General features: G+C 39.8%; 1 protein-coding gene across 1 annotated transcript; it reads right to left on the bottom strand.

Moving 5' to 3' along the window:
• Positions 1-910: 910 nt before the first annotated feature.
• vtnb (vitronectin b) lies at positions 911-5,858 on the bottom strand. Its single transcript, XM_033637702.2, has 8 exons — positions 5,651-5,858; positions 4,642-4,758; positions 4,291-4,524; positions 4,014-4,153; positions 3,244-3,400; positions 1,785-1,943; positions 1,376-1,699; positions 911-1,277 (listed from the first exon to the last, which is right to left on the bottom strand). The coding sequence occupies exons 1-8, from the start codon at positions 5,712-5,714 to the stop codon at positions 1,141-1,143; spliced, it is 1,332 nt and encodes a 443-aa protein (XP_033493593.1). The 5' UTR covers positions 5,715-5,858; the 3' UTR covers positions 911-1,140.
• Between the last annotated feature and the right edge of the window lie 6,440 nt (positions 5,859-12,298).

Genomic DNA, 12,298 nt, shown 5'->3' with positions numbered 1-12,298 from the left:
ACAAAAACAAATTATCCAGAGTTAGCGTGATGATGATGATGGTCCTGGATAAACCTAACAAAATCTATCCAGGATCAACATGGATATAAGGAGGGAAAATGTGTCAATTGTGGGAATTTGCAACTGAAAAATACTATTACCCTTACTCTTTGTTAGTGAACAGTTTACTTGTTAGCATAGCCTCCCTTGTTAGCAAGCTAACTTGCTAACCCTGCAGTCGTTTACAAGGATTTTGTTCAGTGTCACTGAGGATTTTGTTTAATCGTACAAACGTCAATTTGGAAAACTAGCTTAGCTCTGAAGAAGCACAAAGCTCTGAAAAGTTCTGGCCTCTCCTTTTTGATAGTCTGCACTGAGACTGACTGGGCTGCTGCTGCTCTGTTTGATTAAAGTTGTTAGAAATTAAAAGTGATGGGACATTGAGGACCATAGGTAACTTGGTACCCTATACATTTCCCTCACGTAGCTATTTTGTGTTCAGAAACACTGGGTTTATTGGTCGTTGCCACCCTTGTATTTGTTAGGTGAAGGGTTAAGTAGAGGTTAGTTAAGGCCTGGTGTGGTTATATTGGTTTCTTTTATTTGGCACAACCACTTTGTCCCTTCCTCTCCCACATATGGAGAACCTTGTGTCATGTGTGAATAAATCACCTTTCATTTATTTATTCTGACTCCTTCAGTTATTAGATTGTCATGTTGTTGTCTTCTTTTGTCTCCCGTTTTCAAAAGGGGATATAACAAAGCTGTTGATGGTAAGAGGAATTTAACTTTTAGAAGTTGATTCAGGTTAACAGGTAGGGTCAGTGTTAAAGTCAGGCATGTAGTGATAGCTAGTCAGAAAATTTATCAGGTGTGTGTGTGTGTGTGTGTGGACTGTACCATTTGGACAAGAAGAATATTCAGGCACTCACAGAATTAAAATCTCAGCTTTATTAAATCATGCAGAATTTCAGCCTATACACGTGAATACAGAGGGGACGTCAGAGGGGCTATTTATCATAAACAAAACGCAAACAACAAAAACGACAGAAGCTATTATAAGTTCATATTGTAATTACTTTAAGACTTGTGACATTAAGAGGTGCTCATAGTGAGAGTGATTTTCTTTTTTTTTCTCCTCAAACTATGGACTCAGCTGGCCTATCTCTTCTCTGCCCTCGATGCATCAGGTGTGTCTTCATGCTTGCAGCCCAGCCAGTATTTCGCAATGGATCGTGGGTAAGGAGGTCTTGCGGAGTCCACGCGTTTTGTCTGCAGATTCACTCTGTAGTATTTATCTGCCATCAAAGAAAGAAAAGAAACACACAAACCAAAAGGGGTTAAAGCAGTCAGCTTAAGGAGAATCTGTTTGTGTTGTTGTTACCTGGCTACATACCTTTCTTGAAAAAATACACATTTTGCACAGGGGTGCTTTTGGGCTCTGGTGTGGGGCTCTCTTCAAAGATGCTGAAGTCGCTGTAATCAAACCAATCATCATAACCCCACAAATCATCAAACAACACATGACGACTCTGCCTTCTTTGCTGTGCACGTTTCTTGCTGAGCTTCCTCTTCCGACTGCTGCGCCTCCTCAATGGAGGAGAAGATGGCGTGGGATTGGGACTGAGGTAGACTCGCCCCACCATGGCAGCATCTACAGTGGGCCTGATGCCTTGCCAGTCCCTAGTGATGAAACGAGCGCCCATTTGGTGACTGCTGACTGAATGAGTAGGAGAAATGATGGATGATTAGAGACAAAAAAATGTAAATACATATGAATACACATATAAACAGCTGAGGAGTACCTGAGCCGCCAAAGAGCTCTGTGAAGAAATCCTCCCATGTCTGATCACAGAAGAGGTCGGTGTATCGTGTGAACAGTACAGATGGGGAGGACCTGCTCATTTGGACACACTCTTCATGGGAAGGCTGGTGCTTGAACTCATACTGGTAGTACTTGTCCCCTGAAGAAAGAAAGAAAAACAGGAGACTTTTTGATATGTAACAGTAGTAAAACACAGCAGTCCTCCAACACACACAACCACAGAGGTCCCTCTAATATGACCCAAAGGAGCATTTCCTGATATATGTCACGTGAATTTACGTACTTCACGTTACATGACGTATGTGATGTATCATGTACATGATGACACAGGATATGAACAGCAGTGTCCTGGGTCAAAGTCTTCCGTACGTGGTCTTAATACTATGTCTCTTGAATTCATTCTTTGCTCCCGTCTTAAGTGCTACAGTCACTAACGGTTACTGCCTAATCATAACCGTAAATATAGATAGCAATTATTTGTACAAACCCTGCATGTATAAAGAAACCTGGAGACAGCCTTATTACTATGAAAAAGCTCAGTGGAGCATTACTATGAAAATATGCACACTTCCTGGGGGGCTTATATAAACAGCTGGTTGTATTTTGGGGGAGGACAGTCTCAGAAAAACACAAACGTAGGCCTAAATAATGAAACCGATGATGCCTGAATTCCATTTATTTATTAATGAACACTTAACTTTAGTAGTTGAGCTCTCCTCAGCATAAAATGATGAGACAAGGAAATGTCTCTTTAGAGCAGAGATGTCCAGAAGCACTCAGATCTTTTACTTAAGTAAAGGAAGCAGTATCACAGAGTAAAAATACGCTGTTACAAATAAAAGTCCTGCATGCAAACTTTGTGTTATGATCACAATATACTAAAAGTATTAAAAGTAAAAGTACTCATTGTGCAGAATGATATATGTTATATTTTTGTATTCTAACTATTGATGCATCACTTTAATGCTGCAGCTAGTAAACACAAGGCTAATTTAAACTACTTTACAGCTGGGTAGCTTCACTTTTTACATCATACTGGATTTGCTGATTATATTTGAGTCGAAGTGTAAGGTAGCAGAAAATGGAATTACCTAAGTACAGTACAGTTACCTCAAAATTGTACTTGTATGCAGTTCTTGAGTAAATTTAGTACTTCCAAACCTGGACGTTTGCAACCTGGGGGTCACAACCCCAAGAGGAGTCACAAGATGATTAACAAAATAATCATCATTCATTTATTATCCGTAACTGCTCATCCTGTTCAGGGTTGCAGGAGGGCCACCGTACTGGAGCCTATCCCAGCTGTCCAGCTTTATTATGCCAGTTTGTTTTTATTGACACATCTTTTTTAAATCTTTGCTTTTGTATTATGAATACGATATGGGTTTATTTTCCGAGGCCTGCAAAAAAAAAAAAAACCACAGCCCTAGAAAAAGTACCTTTGAAAAAGTAGGCTTTCTCTTTGCCACGGTGACTCGGTGCTGGTATGGCAAATGCGGCATCAACGGAATCTGGTACGCCGTCAAAGCCGACTGAAATGTCCCGCGGATAGTCTTCATCCAAGACATCACCATCAAACCTCCAGTATTGGTTTCCCTGAGAAAGAATAAAGACACAGCTCAAAAAATTAGGGATGAGTGAGTTCACCATTATCTGTATCTGTGTCTGCATCTGTTCAACCAACTACATTATCTTGATCTGTACTCGGGATGGGCGGAGTGCCAGAAGTGGGTGGGTTTTAAATCGAAAGTGGGCTGGGCCTAATCAGAAGTTGTCATTTTGAAATTTATATGGATTATTCAGGAGTTGCAAGACTGATTATCTATGAGAAAAGTATTTACAGAACAGCCTCAGAATTGAGCTTCAGATCATTTTTTTATCACAATAGATTAAACCTAAATTTCCTTTATCACAAGCACAGACAATGACACATTTTACTCATATGATACTCGTACTCCTAAGCACATACTCATTTCATCCGAGTATTCTGCTCAGCCCTGTTAGTGTTTGTAAGAACCATGTATTTTACCTGATGATTTGAGATTCTTAATGAACTGTACAGGATTCTTTGTTTTCTTCACCATCAAGTGTTTGTGAGCATGAATATCTCTATATCGACAATCTATTATTGATTACTGATTTAGATTGCCATGTAAATCTTGATAAAACACTCAATGTTTCCAGACTGTAGAGAAGTAGAAGTTTCTACCTTGAAGATGTAGGTTTTTCCCTGACAATTGATGCGTGTGAATGCAGCACTGATGGGTCCAGAGATCCCCCACACATCCTCGATGAGTTTAGGATAACCAGGAAGGATGGACTTGTCATCCAACTCAAAGAAGTATTCACCTTGGAGGAAAAGGAGCATTTGGATCAGGGTTATATGAAGGACTGAATTCAATATATTTAACCAGGATAATACACAAAGTATTAACTGAAAATTAAAAAATGACATGTCAAGCCTGCACAGAAACATCCAGGTTTACCTCTAAATGCATAGATCGACCCGTTCTTCAGCTGCAGAAAAGCATCGAAAGGTCGACCGCTGCAGGGTGCTGCGTCAGGGTCTACAGCTGGTGTGGGCCCCTGTGTTGTGTTGGGTAGGGGAGGGGCAAGGGTGGGGTTTAAAGTTGGTAGGAAAATTGTTGGTGGGCTCGGGGCAAAAGTCGTCACTGCTTCTGACAAGTCAACTGTTTCATCAAAGGTATCACCACGAGCAACTGAGGGCAAAACAGAAGTGTCTCAGTTATATTCAATAACTTACAAAAGCCAAGAACTGCACTACAATAAGAAACAGTTTACTCAGTGAAGTGGTAAGATTCTGCTAATGCACTGACTTTTTTTAGGGCAGACGGTGTCAAAGTCCCCACAGCAGCTTCCATAGTACACACACATGGAGTCACACTGACATTTCCTCTGCGATTCAAAGGAGCCACAGCGACCCACGCAGGTCTCTGTGGAAATGCAGGTTGTTTGTATCAATGTTAAAATGACATGTAGTGATAGAGACTTTACCATTTAGTAACCAGGTGGTGGAGGACGTACTCAGATCATTTACTGCCATAAGAGTAATGCAAAATACTCCAATACAAGAGCTCCCTCTACGGAGAAAAGCAGATAGTAGCAGATAGAGATAGAGCTATCCACTTTGCTTATTGTTTGTAGGTATTTTTGTCAAATGACTCCAAACCTTGGGGTCAGGCCCCTCCAGTGGGTCACATGATAAATATGAGGGGTCCTGAGATGAGCAAGAAAACAAGACAAACAAAGTTCTGCCACACAAATTTGCTTTAATTCTCTGAAATCTTTGGGGTTTTTTTGTGAACAACTGGATTTTTCTAATAGACGCTGCTTTTCAACAGGGATCACAAGACAAAAAGTTGACGGACCACTGGAATGTTTTGTATTTCATATTCTTCATGTAAAAAATAAGGTGACTAGAAACTACAGCTGTCAAATAAATAACAAGTACAGTGCTTCCCTCTGAAATGTAGCGGAGTCGCAGTATAAAGTAACATCAAATGGAAATACTCAAGCAAAGTATCTGAGAACTGTACTTTAACAAATGTACTTCGTTACCTTCAACCAGTGTTAGTGTTAGTGACTTGATTAATTAGTTTCCAAGTAATACAGGTTTACAAGCTAATATAATAATCGTGTATCATACATGTCAAAAATCCCTCTCCTGTGTAATGTAGGCCAACATACATAAACATATACTCTGACAGTCTTGTGTCCATCTTTTACTTTTAATATTAACTGAGCGTATCTGCATTCAGTGTTCCTGCAATCTTTCCTTTGCCTTTAAGCTGAGTTAAATCAGAAAACACAATCTGGAAGACTCACCCTCTGCAGCAAAGGCTGTGTTCAGAAGGAGGACGATGCCCAGCAGAGCCACTGCTGGCTTCATGACAACTCTCAGAAAATATCCTGCTCTTAAACAACAAAATAAAAATGTGGATTCTGAATTGAGAAGACAGCTGTTTGTCTGTTTACACCAGTGAACTATAGTCGGATGAGTCTGAACTCAGTGTCCCACTTTGGGGTGCAGCACTGTGTGCAGATGATCAATAGATATTTTTCAGGAGCTGTTGACCCCCAGGCATCCGCTTTCCTGATTGGTCAACACTCAGCTGTGATAATCATTAAACTGTGGTGGCTGATCTCTGACCTGTTTGTCCCAGAAACATCCTGAACATGGTCACATTAAGGCACAAAATATACCCACTGATTTCCAGTTATCTGGCTAATTTAACATCCAACATCTGCCTCTTGGTTATTTAATTTTTTAAGGCAGATAATTAGAATAAATCTCGCAGTAATGGACTGTTGAGCTTGAATGACTCTCAATTAGGAAATTGGTTGAAATGCAAGATCACAAACTGGACTAGAAACTACAAAAGAGTGTGAAGATATAAAGTGTATGTATAACATCAGGTCGAATGAGGCTCAAACATTGTGTAACCAGGGCAGTCTTTTTCCTCTTATTGATCTCTGGTGTAAAAATATAATCCCAAAGCAAACACAATGCCTTCCTCCAAATTAAGCCCTGATAAGAGTGGCACATCATAAAAGGAATACAACAAGACAAATGCAGGATATTTTCTAAATCTGTGGAGCACCTGTTAATTTATTTTGGATTATGACCAACAGAAGACTGTCTGACAGATTCAGACATAAAGGCTGAGACTGGCGCATCACCATCAGGCGGACAGATTAAAGACATGTTATTACTTCCTCATCACTCTGTTAAACATTGAACGATTTTTTTTTATAAATAAAATGTCTCAGTCAAAGAGCTCTGGTGTTCTAGCTTTTCTCTACACTCAGACTGAAGCATTTCTGGGCCTGTAGCACCAGTCCAGCAGTGGATAATAAACCAGTCCAAATAATGAAGTCAATGAAAATAGTTTTGTTAAGTGCAGTGAAAACTGGTGAGGACAGAATATAAAGGCAGGTGCACTTTTGCTTTCTCAGCGGTGCTTGCATCAGTTAATGAGGATATTAATATCTGGGTTGCTGCCATATCTTTAATAGTATCATTTAATAAGACGTCACATTTCACAATAGTGCTTCAAGGAACACATACTGGCAACCATGGAAAAGTCTGATGAGTGTTGTGTAATCCACAAAGTTCCTCTGGTGTAGTAAAGATAGTTTGTACTCCAGGACAGAAAACAGCTGCCTGGAGTTTATACTGAGTAAGATTTCAGTTTAGGATGAGATGCATCACCAAGGATTAAGTTAAACTAAGATTAAGATAAATTAGTGTTACATCATACTGGAAATTAAAATGAGAAAATGATATTTAAAAGGTGCTGTATGTAACTTTGGAGAAAGAAAGTTGATTTCTAAGCAGGGCCATAACCAGGGTTTAGAAATTTGCGAGGTCCAGATTTTGAAAAAAATTCTTCTTCTAACTTCTAACCGTAAGTGAAGGGGCCTCACGCCCTTCACTTCCGGCGGTGCCCCCAGGGAATCGCCGTGTTGTTTACAAATACTTCGGGTAGAAACCCAGCAGAGTTTAGCTATATATCACATTCTTCATGTCACTATATCACCGTGTAGACTAATCTGATGTTTGTTAAGTCTATAAACACAATGACTGAACGTTACTATTTCTGTGTGCACGTAATTAATATGGTTATTGTAGATTAGCTGGGCTAACCGTTAGCTGTTAATGTTAGCCGTTAGCGTTGTCTATAACCATAGACTGTATAAAAATAAGGTAATAACTCAATAAACGGTCCATGAATAAAATATTTTTTCCAGCGAATATCTTAGTTACAACATGATTGAGCTAGCAAAGCAGTGTGGTGTGGTGTGGTATTTATTCAGTTATGGGAAATCACGATGTCTAGAAAGCATCAGTGGCTGCAGCTGACAGGGACAGTTAGCAAAGCTAACATCAGGATGTCATCTGTTAAAAGCCTCCCGTTGCCGGATACGACATGAAACTACTCCAGTTAGCTCAATCATGTTGTAACTCAGACATCCGCTGGAAAAAATATTTTTTTCACGTTGACGAGACGGCATTACTGGAGCGGTCGCTATGGACGCGCTATGGATGCGGAGCTTGCTGTTTCTGTAGGTACACATTTCCTGGGGACACCTGCACGTCTCGGCTGCACCCCCTCCATTGTGATTGGCTAAAGTGCAGCATCTTTCAGACTCAAATGACTCTCACCTGCTAAAGACTTTTTGTCTGGACCACAAAGGGCAAAAGCATTTCATATCTAAATTTCATTCTAAAATATTATCTTCAAACTTGGACAAACTTATATGCAATATGCACAAACATCTGTAGAGCAGCAGGTCAACAGGTGTCAGCAAATCCAGTCTGCAGGGAAATGTCCCTGACTCTCAATTGCTCATAATGCTGCTGAGGAAAGCCATTATGGTGAAGTAGGTCAGAGACGACTCTCCTTCTACTTCCATGTGGAATTCTCTAATCTTCGAAGTTGTGACTCTGGAAAAAAAGGGACACTTTTTGGATGGAGAGACTCATATTTTTCTGCAGAAATAGAATAAACAATTGGAATCTATGTTAGTTAAATATGATCTGGACTTAAGTGGATAAAAACTATGGACAAATTTCAGTGTAATAAAGAATATTCCATAAGCTAGAGAAATAACATCCTATTTGCAGAAAAAATAGAATATCAGTAAAGCTCCCATTTTTGACAAATCATTTTTGGGCCTAAATATTATGTCTATGAAAATATAATACTGCTATTGAGCAGATTCTTTTTCAAACAAAGCTGTAATGTCCATGTTCGTGCTTTCTGTGACACAACATAGGCCTTGTTTTGATTTAATATGGTTGACAATGTGTTTTATGAGTTAATTCCTTGGCCTTATCTCACATATGAAGTTGAAGTTGAAGTTATAAAACAACAGAGAGTTGTCAGTGATTTCCGTGTGTTGTGTGAGATCATAAAATACTACAGTGATACTGTAATGAACTTGATAGTCATGTCCTGGTGTTGCTCGTTATTGGTTTACAGACTTCTTGTAACATCTATGCTCTTGTCTTTGGCCATTAACCTGCCTTCAAAGCCAAAATCCAGGTTGTTTTTAGGTTAAAGTTTTAGGGTGCTGATATTTGAGTCATTTTAGTGATTTCTAAAAGAAACCCTTATCTCCATTCAAGACAAACAACCCTAAAAACTATTGCTGTGCAAAACTGACTCAAAAAAGTCATATTGTCATTAAAAGCAGGAACCAGGAAGTCTTGCTAGACTCTAGGTTTTTATCAGAGACTCGATTTGCACTGATCTGTTACATATGCTTGAAGAATAACCTTTTTTACATTCCATTTTTGACTGCTTATCCGAGGCCAGTGTCGCAGCAGGCTGAGCAAAGTACTCCAGACTCCTCTCTCCCCAGTAACGCTTTCCAGCTCCTCCTTTGACATGCCCAGAACACCTCTAACGGGAGGCACCCAGGAAGAATTATGATCAGATGCCCGCACCACCTCAACTGGCCCCTTTTTGACGCAAAGGAGCTGCAGCTCTACTCCAGACTCCCTCCGGATGTCTGAGCTCCTTACCTGGCATCACTGCAGACGCTGTGCCGAACCGCCTATCCATCTCACGCTCCATTCTACCTTCATTCATGAGCAAGACCCCGAGATACTTGAACTCCTTTGCTTGGGGAGGTAACTCACTCACAATAAACTGATGATACTGTTTCACCTATGGATGGATTATTGAATGGATCTACTGGGCCCAAGCCCAGGGACCAAAGTGTCAGGGGCCCCCTGGCCTTCCCTTGCCAAATGTCATTTAAATTAGCATGGCACAACCAGGATGATCACAAAATGACCACAGAGAGATTCAAAGGAACTGCAATAGGACACAGAATAACTACATAGCAACAACAAACAATTAAACAACAATTAAAGACATAGAATTACCTCAAAGAGACCTAAATGACTACAAAAAGGCACAACATGGACACGAAAAGACACAAAACAACTAAAAAAGACATAAACTTACCTCAAAGAGACCCAAATGACTACAAAAAGGCACAAATTACCAAAAAAAAATCCTTAAAATGACTGCAAACAGACACAAAATGAACACAAAGTGACACAAAACCAAAAGAAGATGCATACAACTACAAGAAACAAAACCAACACGAAGTCTGTGTGTCTTGCTGCTATGGGGCCCTTTGTATATCTGTGCTCAAGGGCTCATTGTCTCATAATCTTCCTATGATGTCACCTGGAAGTAGGAAACAAGTGTCTCACACTCTGGCTCCATGAATTTCTCTTTTTTCAGTTGACGTGTCAGCTCTCAAGCCTACCTCAAGGTCAACATCTTTGGTAATCTTTAGAAAGGCCTCAGTTGATCTTAAAGAAGACCTCATGTGATCTTCATGTTTGATAACCTTTGTGGATCCTGAAGAAGACCTGTGGGCCGAAACATTGTCTGAATAAAAGAGAAATGCAAATGGAGCCAGAGTATGCGACACTTGCATCCTTTCAAGTCTACCACCAGTGATCACACTATTTCTATATTACATTATTTCACCTGAAGACATAGCACCTTGTTGTTTTTTATGTTTTTTGCACAACTTTCCTGTAAGACTTCCTGATTCCTATTTGTCCTACTTTTGTCTGCCTTACCAAGGAGCACCTGTCGGATCAGCCATCAGAACCAAGCGGTGTGTCCTCCTTCCAGTCATATTGTCTTGTTTTGGGTTTGACTTCGCCTTCTATTTAAGGCAAGGAGAGACAGAAATAAAGAGCAAATATCTTTTTCATTTGAATTATTTCATTGTCAAACTTTAACAACTTTAATAGAAAACCCAGGTTACCTTAGGATATTGGACTAGTTTGTTAGCAAACATGATAAAACAAGACAGTTGTGCAATTCATGAATGGTGTTTTCTATTTTACTTGTTTACAACCCACCATAAAATGTCATTTTTACACGATGCTTTTATGTATGGTTTAAACAAACAGGATATAAAGTGTTAACTAGTGAACTTTAAAGGTCATGTGAGGTGTATTTTGTTATTGTTTACTGACCCAGGTGAGCTGTCCTCAGCGTCTGGCTGTATCAGATTATTCCTTTAAAGTAAGACTCTCTGTAATGACAAAAGCTGTGTGGAATATTATTTGGGTAGGGAGTTGACACAGGGAACACATCCCCCTAAATATCTGGAATGTGTGCATTTGTACTTGTTATCTCTTCAATACCTGGTTTGGTCTCAAACACAAGGAGAGCAATGTGACAGTTAACCCTTATGGTCCGGGTTAGTTGTAACATAGCCTGGGGTGAACTCATAGACTTATAATAATACCTAGATACTGGATGCCAAGATGACGCATGTGTGTGTGTGTTTGATGTGATGATGTGCGTGTCTGTGTCTATGTTTATTTATGTGTGTTTGCACTTGTCTTGCAATCCTGTGTGTGTGTGTGTGTGTGTGTGTGTGTGTGTGTGTGTGTGTGTATCCTTTTGCACTCTTACTTGGCTGACTATGTGTGTTTTTGCTTGTCTGTGCTGGTCCTGCCTGTGAGTGTGTGTTTGTGCTTGTGTGTGAGCCAAGTATATTAAAATTTTGCTTGGGGTAGGTTTCTACATTTTTTCTCATGTTGTTACAACTAACCCAGACTCCTGTGGCCACCAACTAGCTAACATTTCAGCTCTCAGCTAAAACATGAGCACTAACTTGCATAAAAGTCACCTTCATATATTAAACATAAGTTTGATGACTGTAACTACAAAGCAGGCAATGCTATCACAAAAATAAATGAAGTAAAAAAAATTGTTAAAGTTATTTTTTTCTTATAAACTTGGCTGTGTCTGCCACTGGGTGCTAATTCCTCACATGAAGAATAAGGACTAAGCCAGAGCCCTTGAACAGAGAGTTGTGTCATCTCCATTCACTCCAATGGACCCTTTTTTTTTACAGCAATGGCAGATCATGGAGCCTCTCAGTAGTTTCTGAAAGTAAACAGCACATGCTCCAATGCAGTGGAGTTACAGCAGATGCACTTTTAAAGGGTAAGACAACACATCTTAACTAAATTAACATGCATTATTGACTGCTACTCCCCAAAAATTCTGTCTCTCAGTATAATGTATTCAAATGGTCCGTCAGTAACCCGCGGGAACTATCTGAAGTCTACATAAGTAATGTTACGCTCAAACATTTTCTGTTTTTGCGACTCATTCCGAGGCTCTGAACTAAGTATGTGCAGAGTGAATCAGGTGATTTGTAGTTTGTTTGTTGTTGTAGAAATTAAAAGTGTTGCCAACCATCCCCAGTCTCCCTTACAGCTGCAGCGGCAAAAACCTTGGGTGTCGTAAATAGAAAAAGGGTGTTTATTGATTGAAACTCAACTTCTCGTTTGAGGAGGAATGTTGAATTAGTCTGACACTAACTTAGGCTAAAACATGTTAGACCTTCTACACCTCTGTGTACTTATAGGCCTATAATACAGAGTTATAATCACTTGTCCTTTAACTCTGATAAAAA

Source organism: Epinephelus lanceolatus, chromosome 11 (assembly GCF_041903045.1).
Source record: "Epinephelus lanceolatus isolate andai-2023 chromosome 11, ASM4190304v1, whole genome shotgun sequence".
In the NCBI taxonomy this organism is placed as follows: Eukaryota; Metazoa; Chordata; class Actinopteri; order Perciformes; family Serranidae; genus Epinephelus; species Epinephelus lanceolatus.
This window is presented reverse-complemented; position numbering and strand designations above follow the sequence as displayed.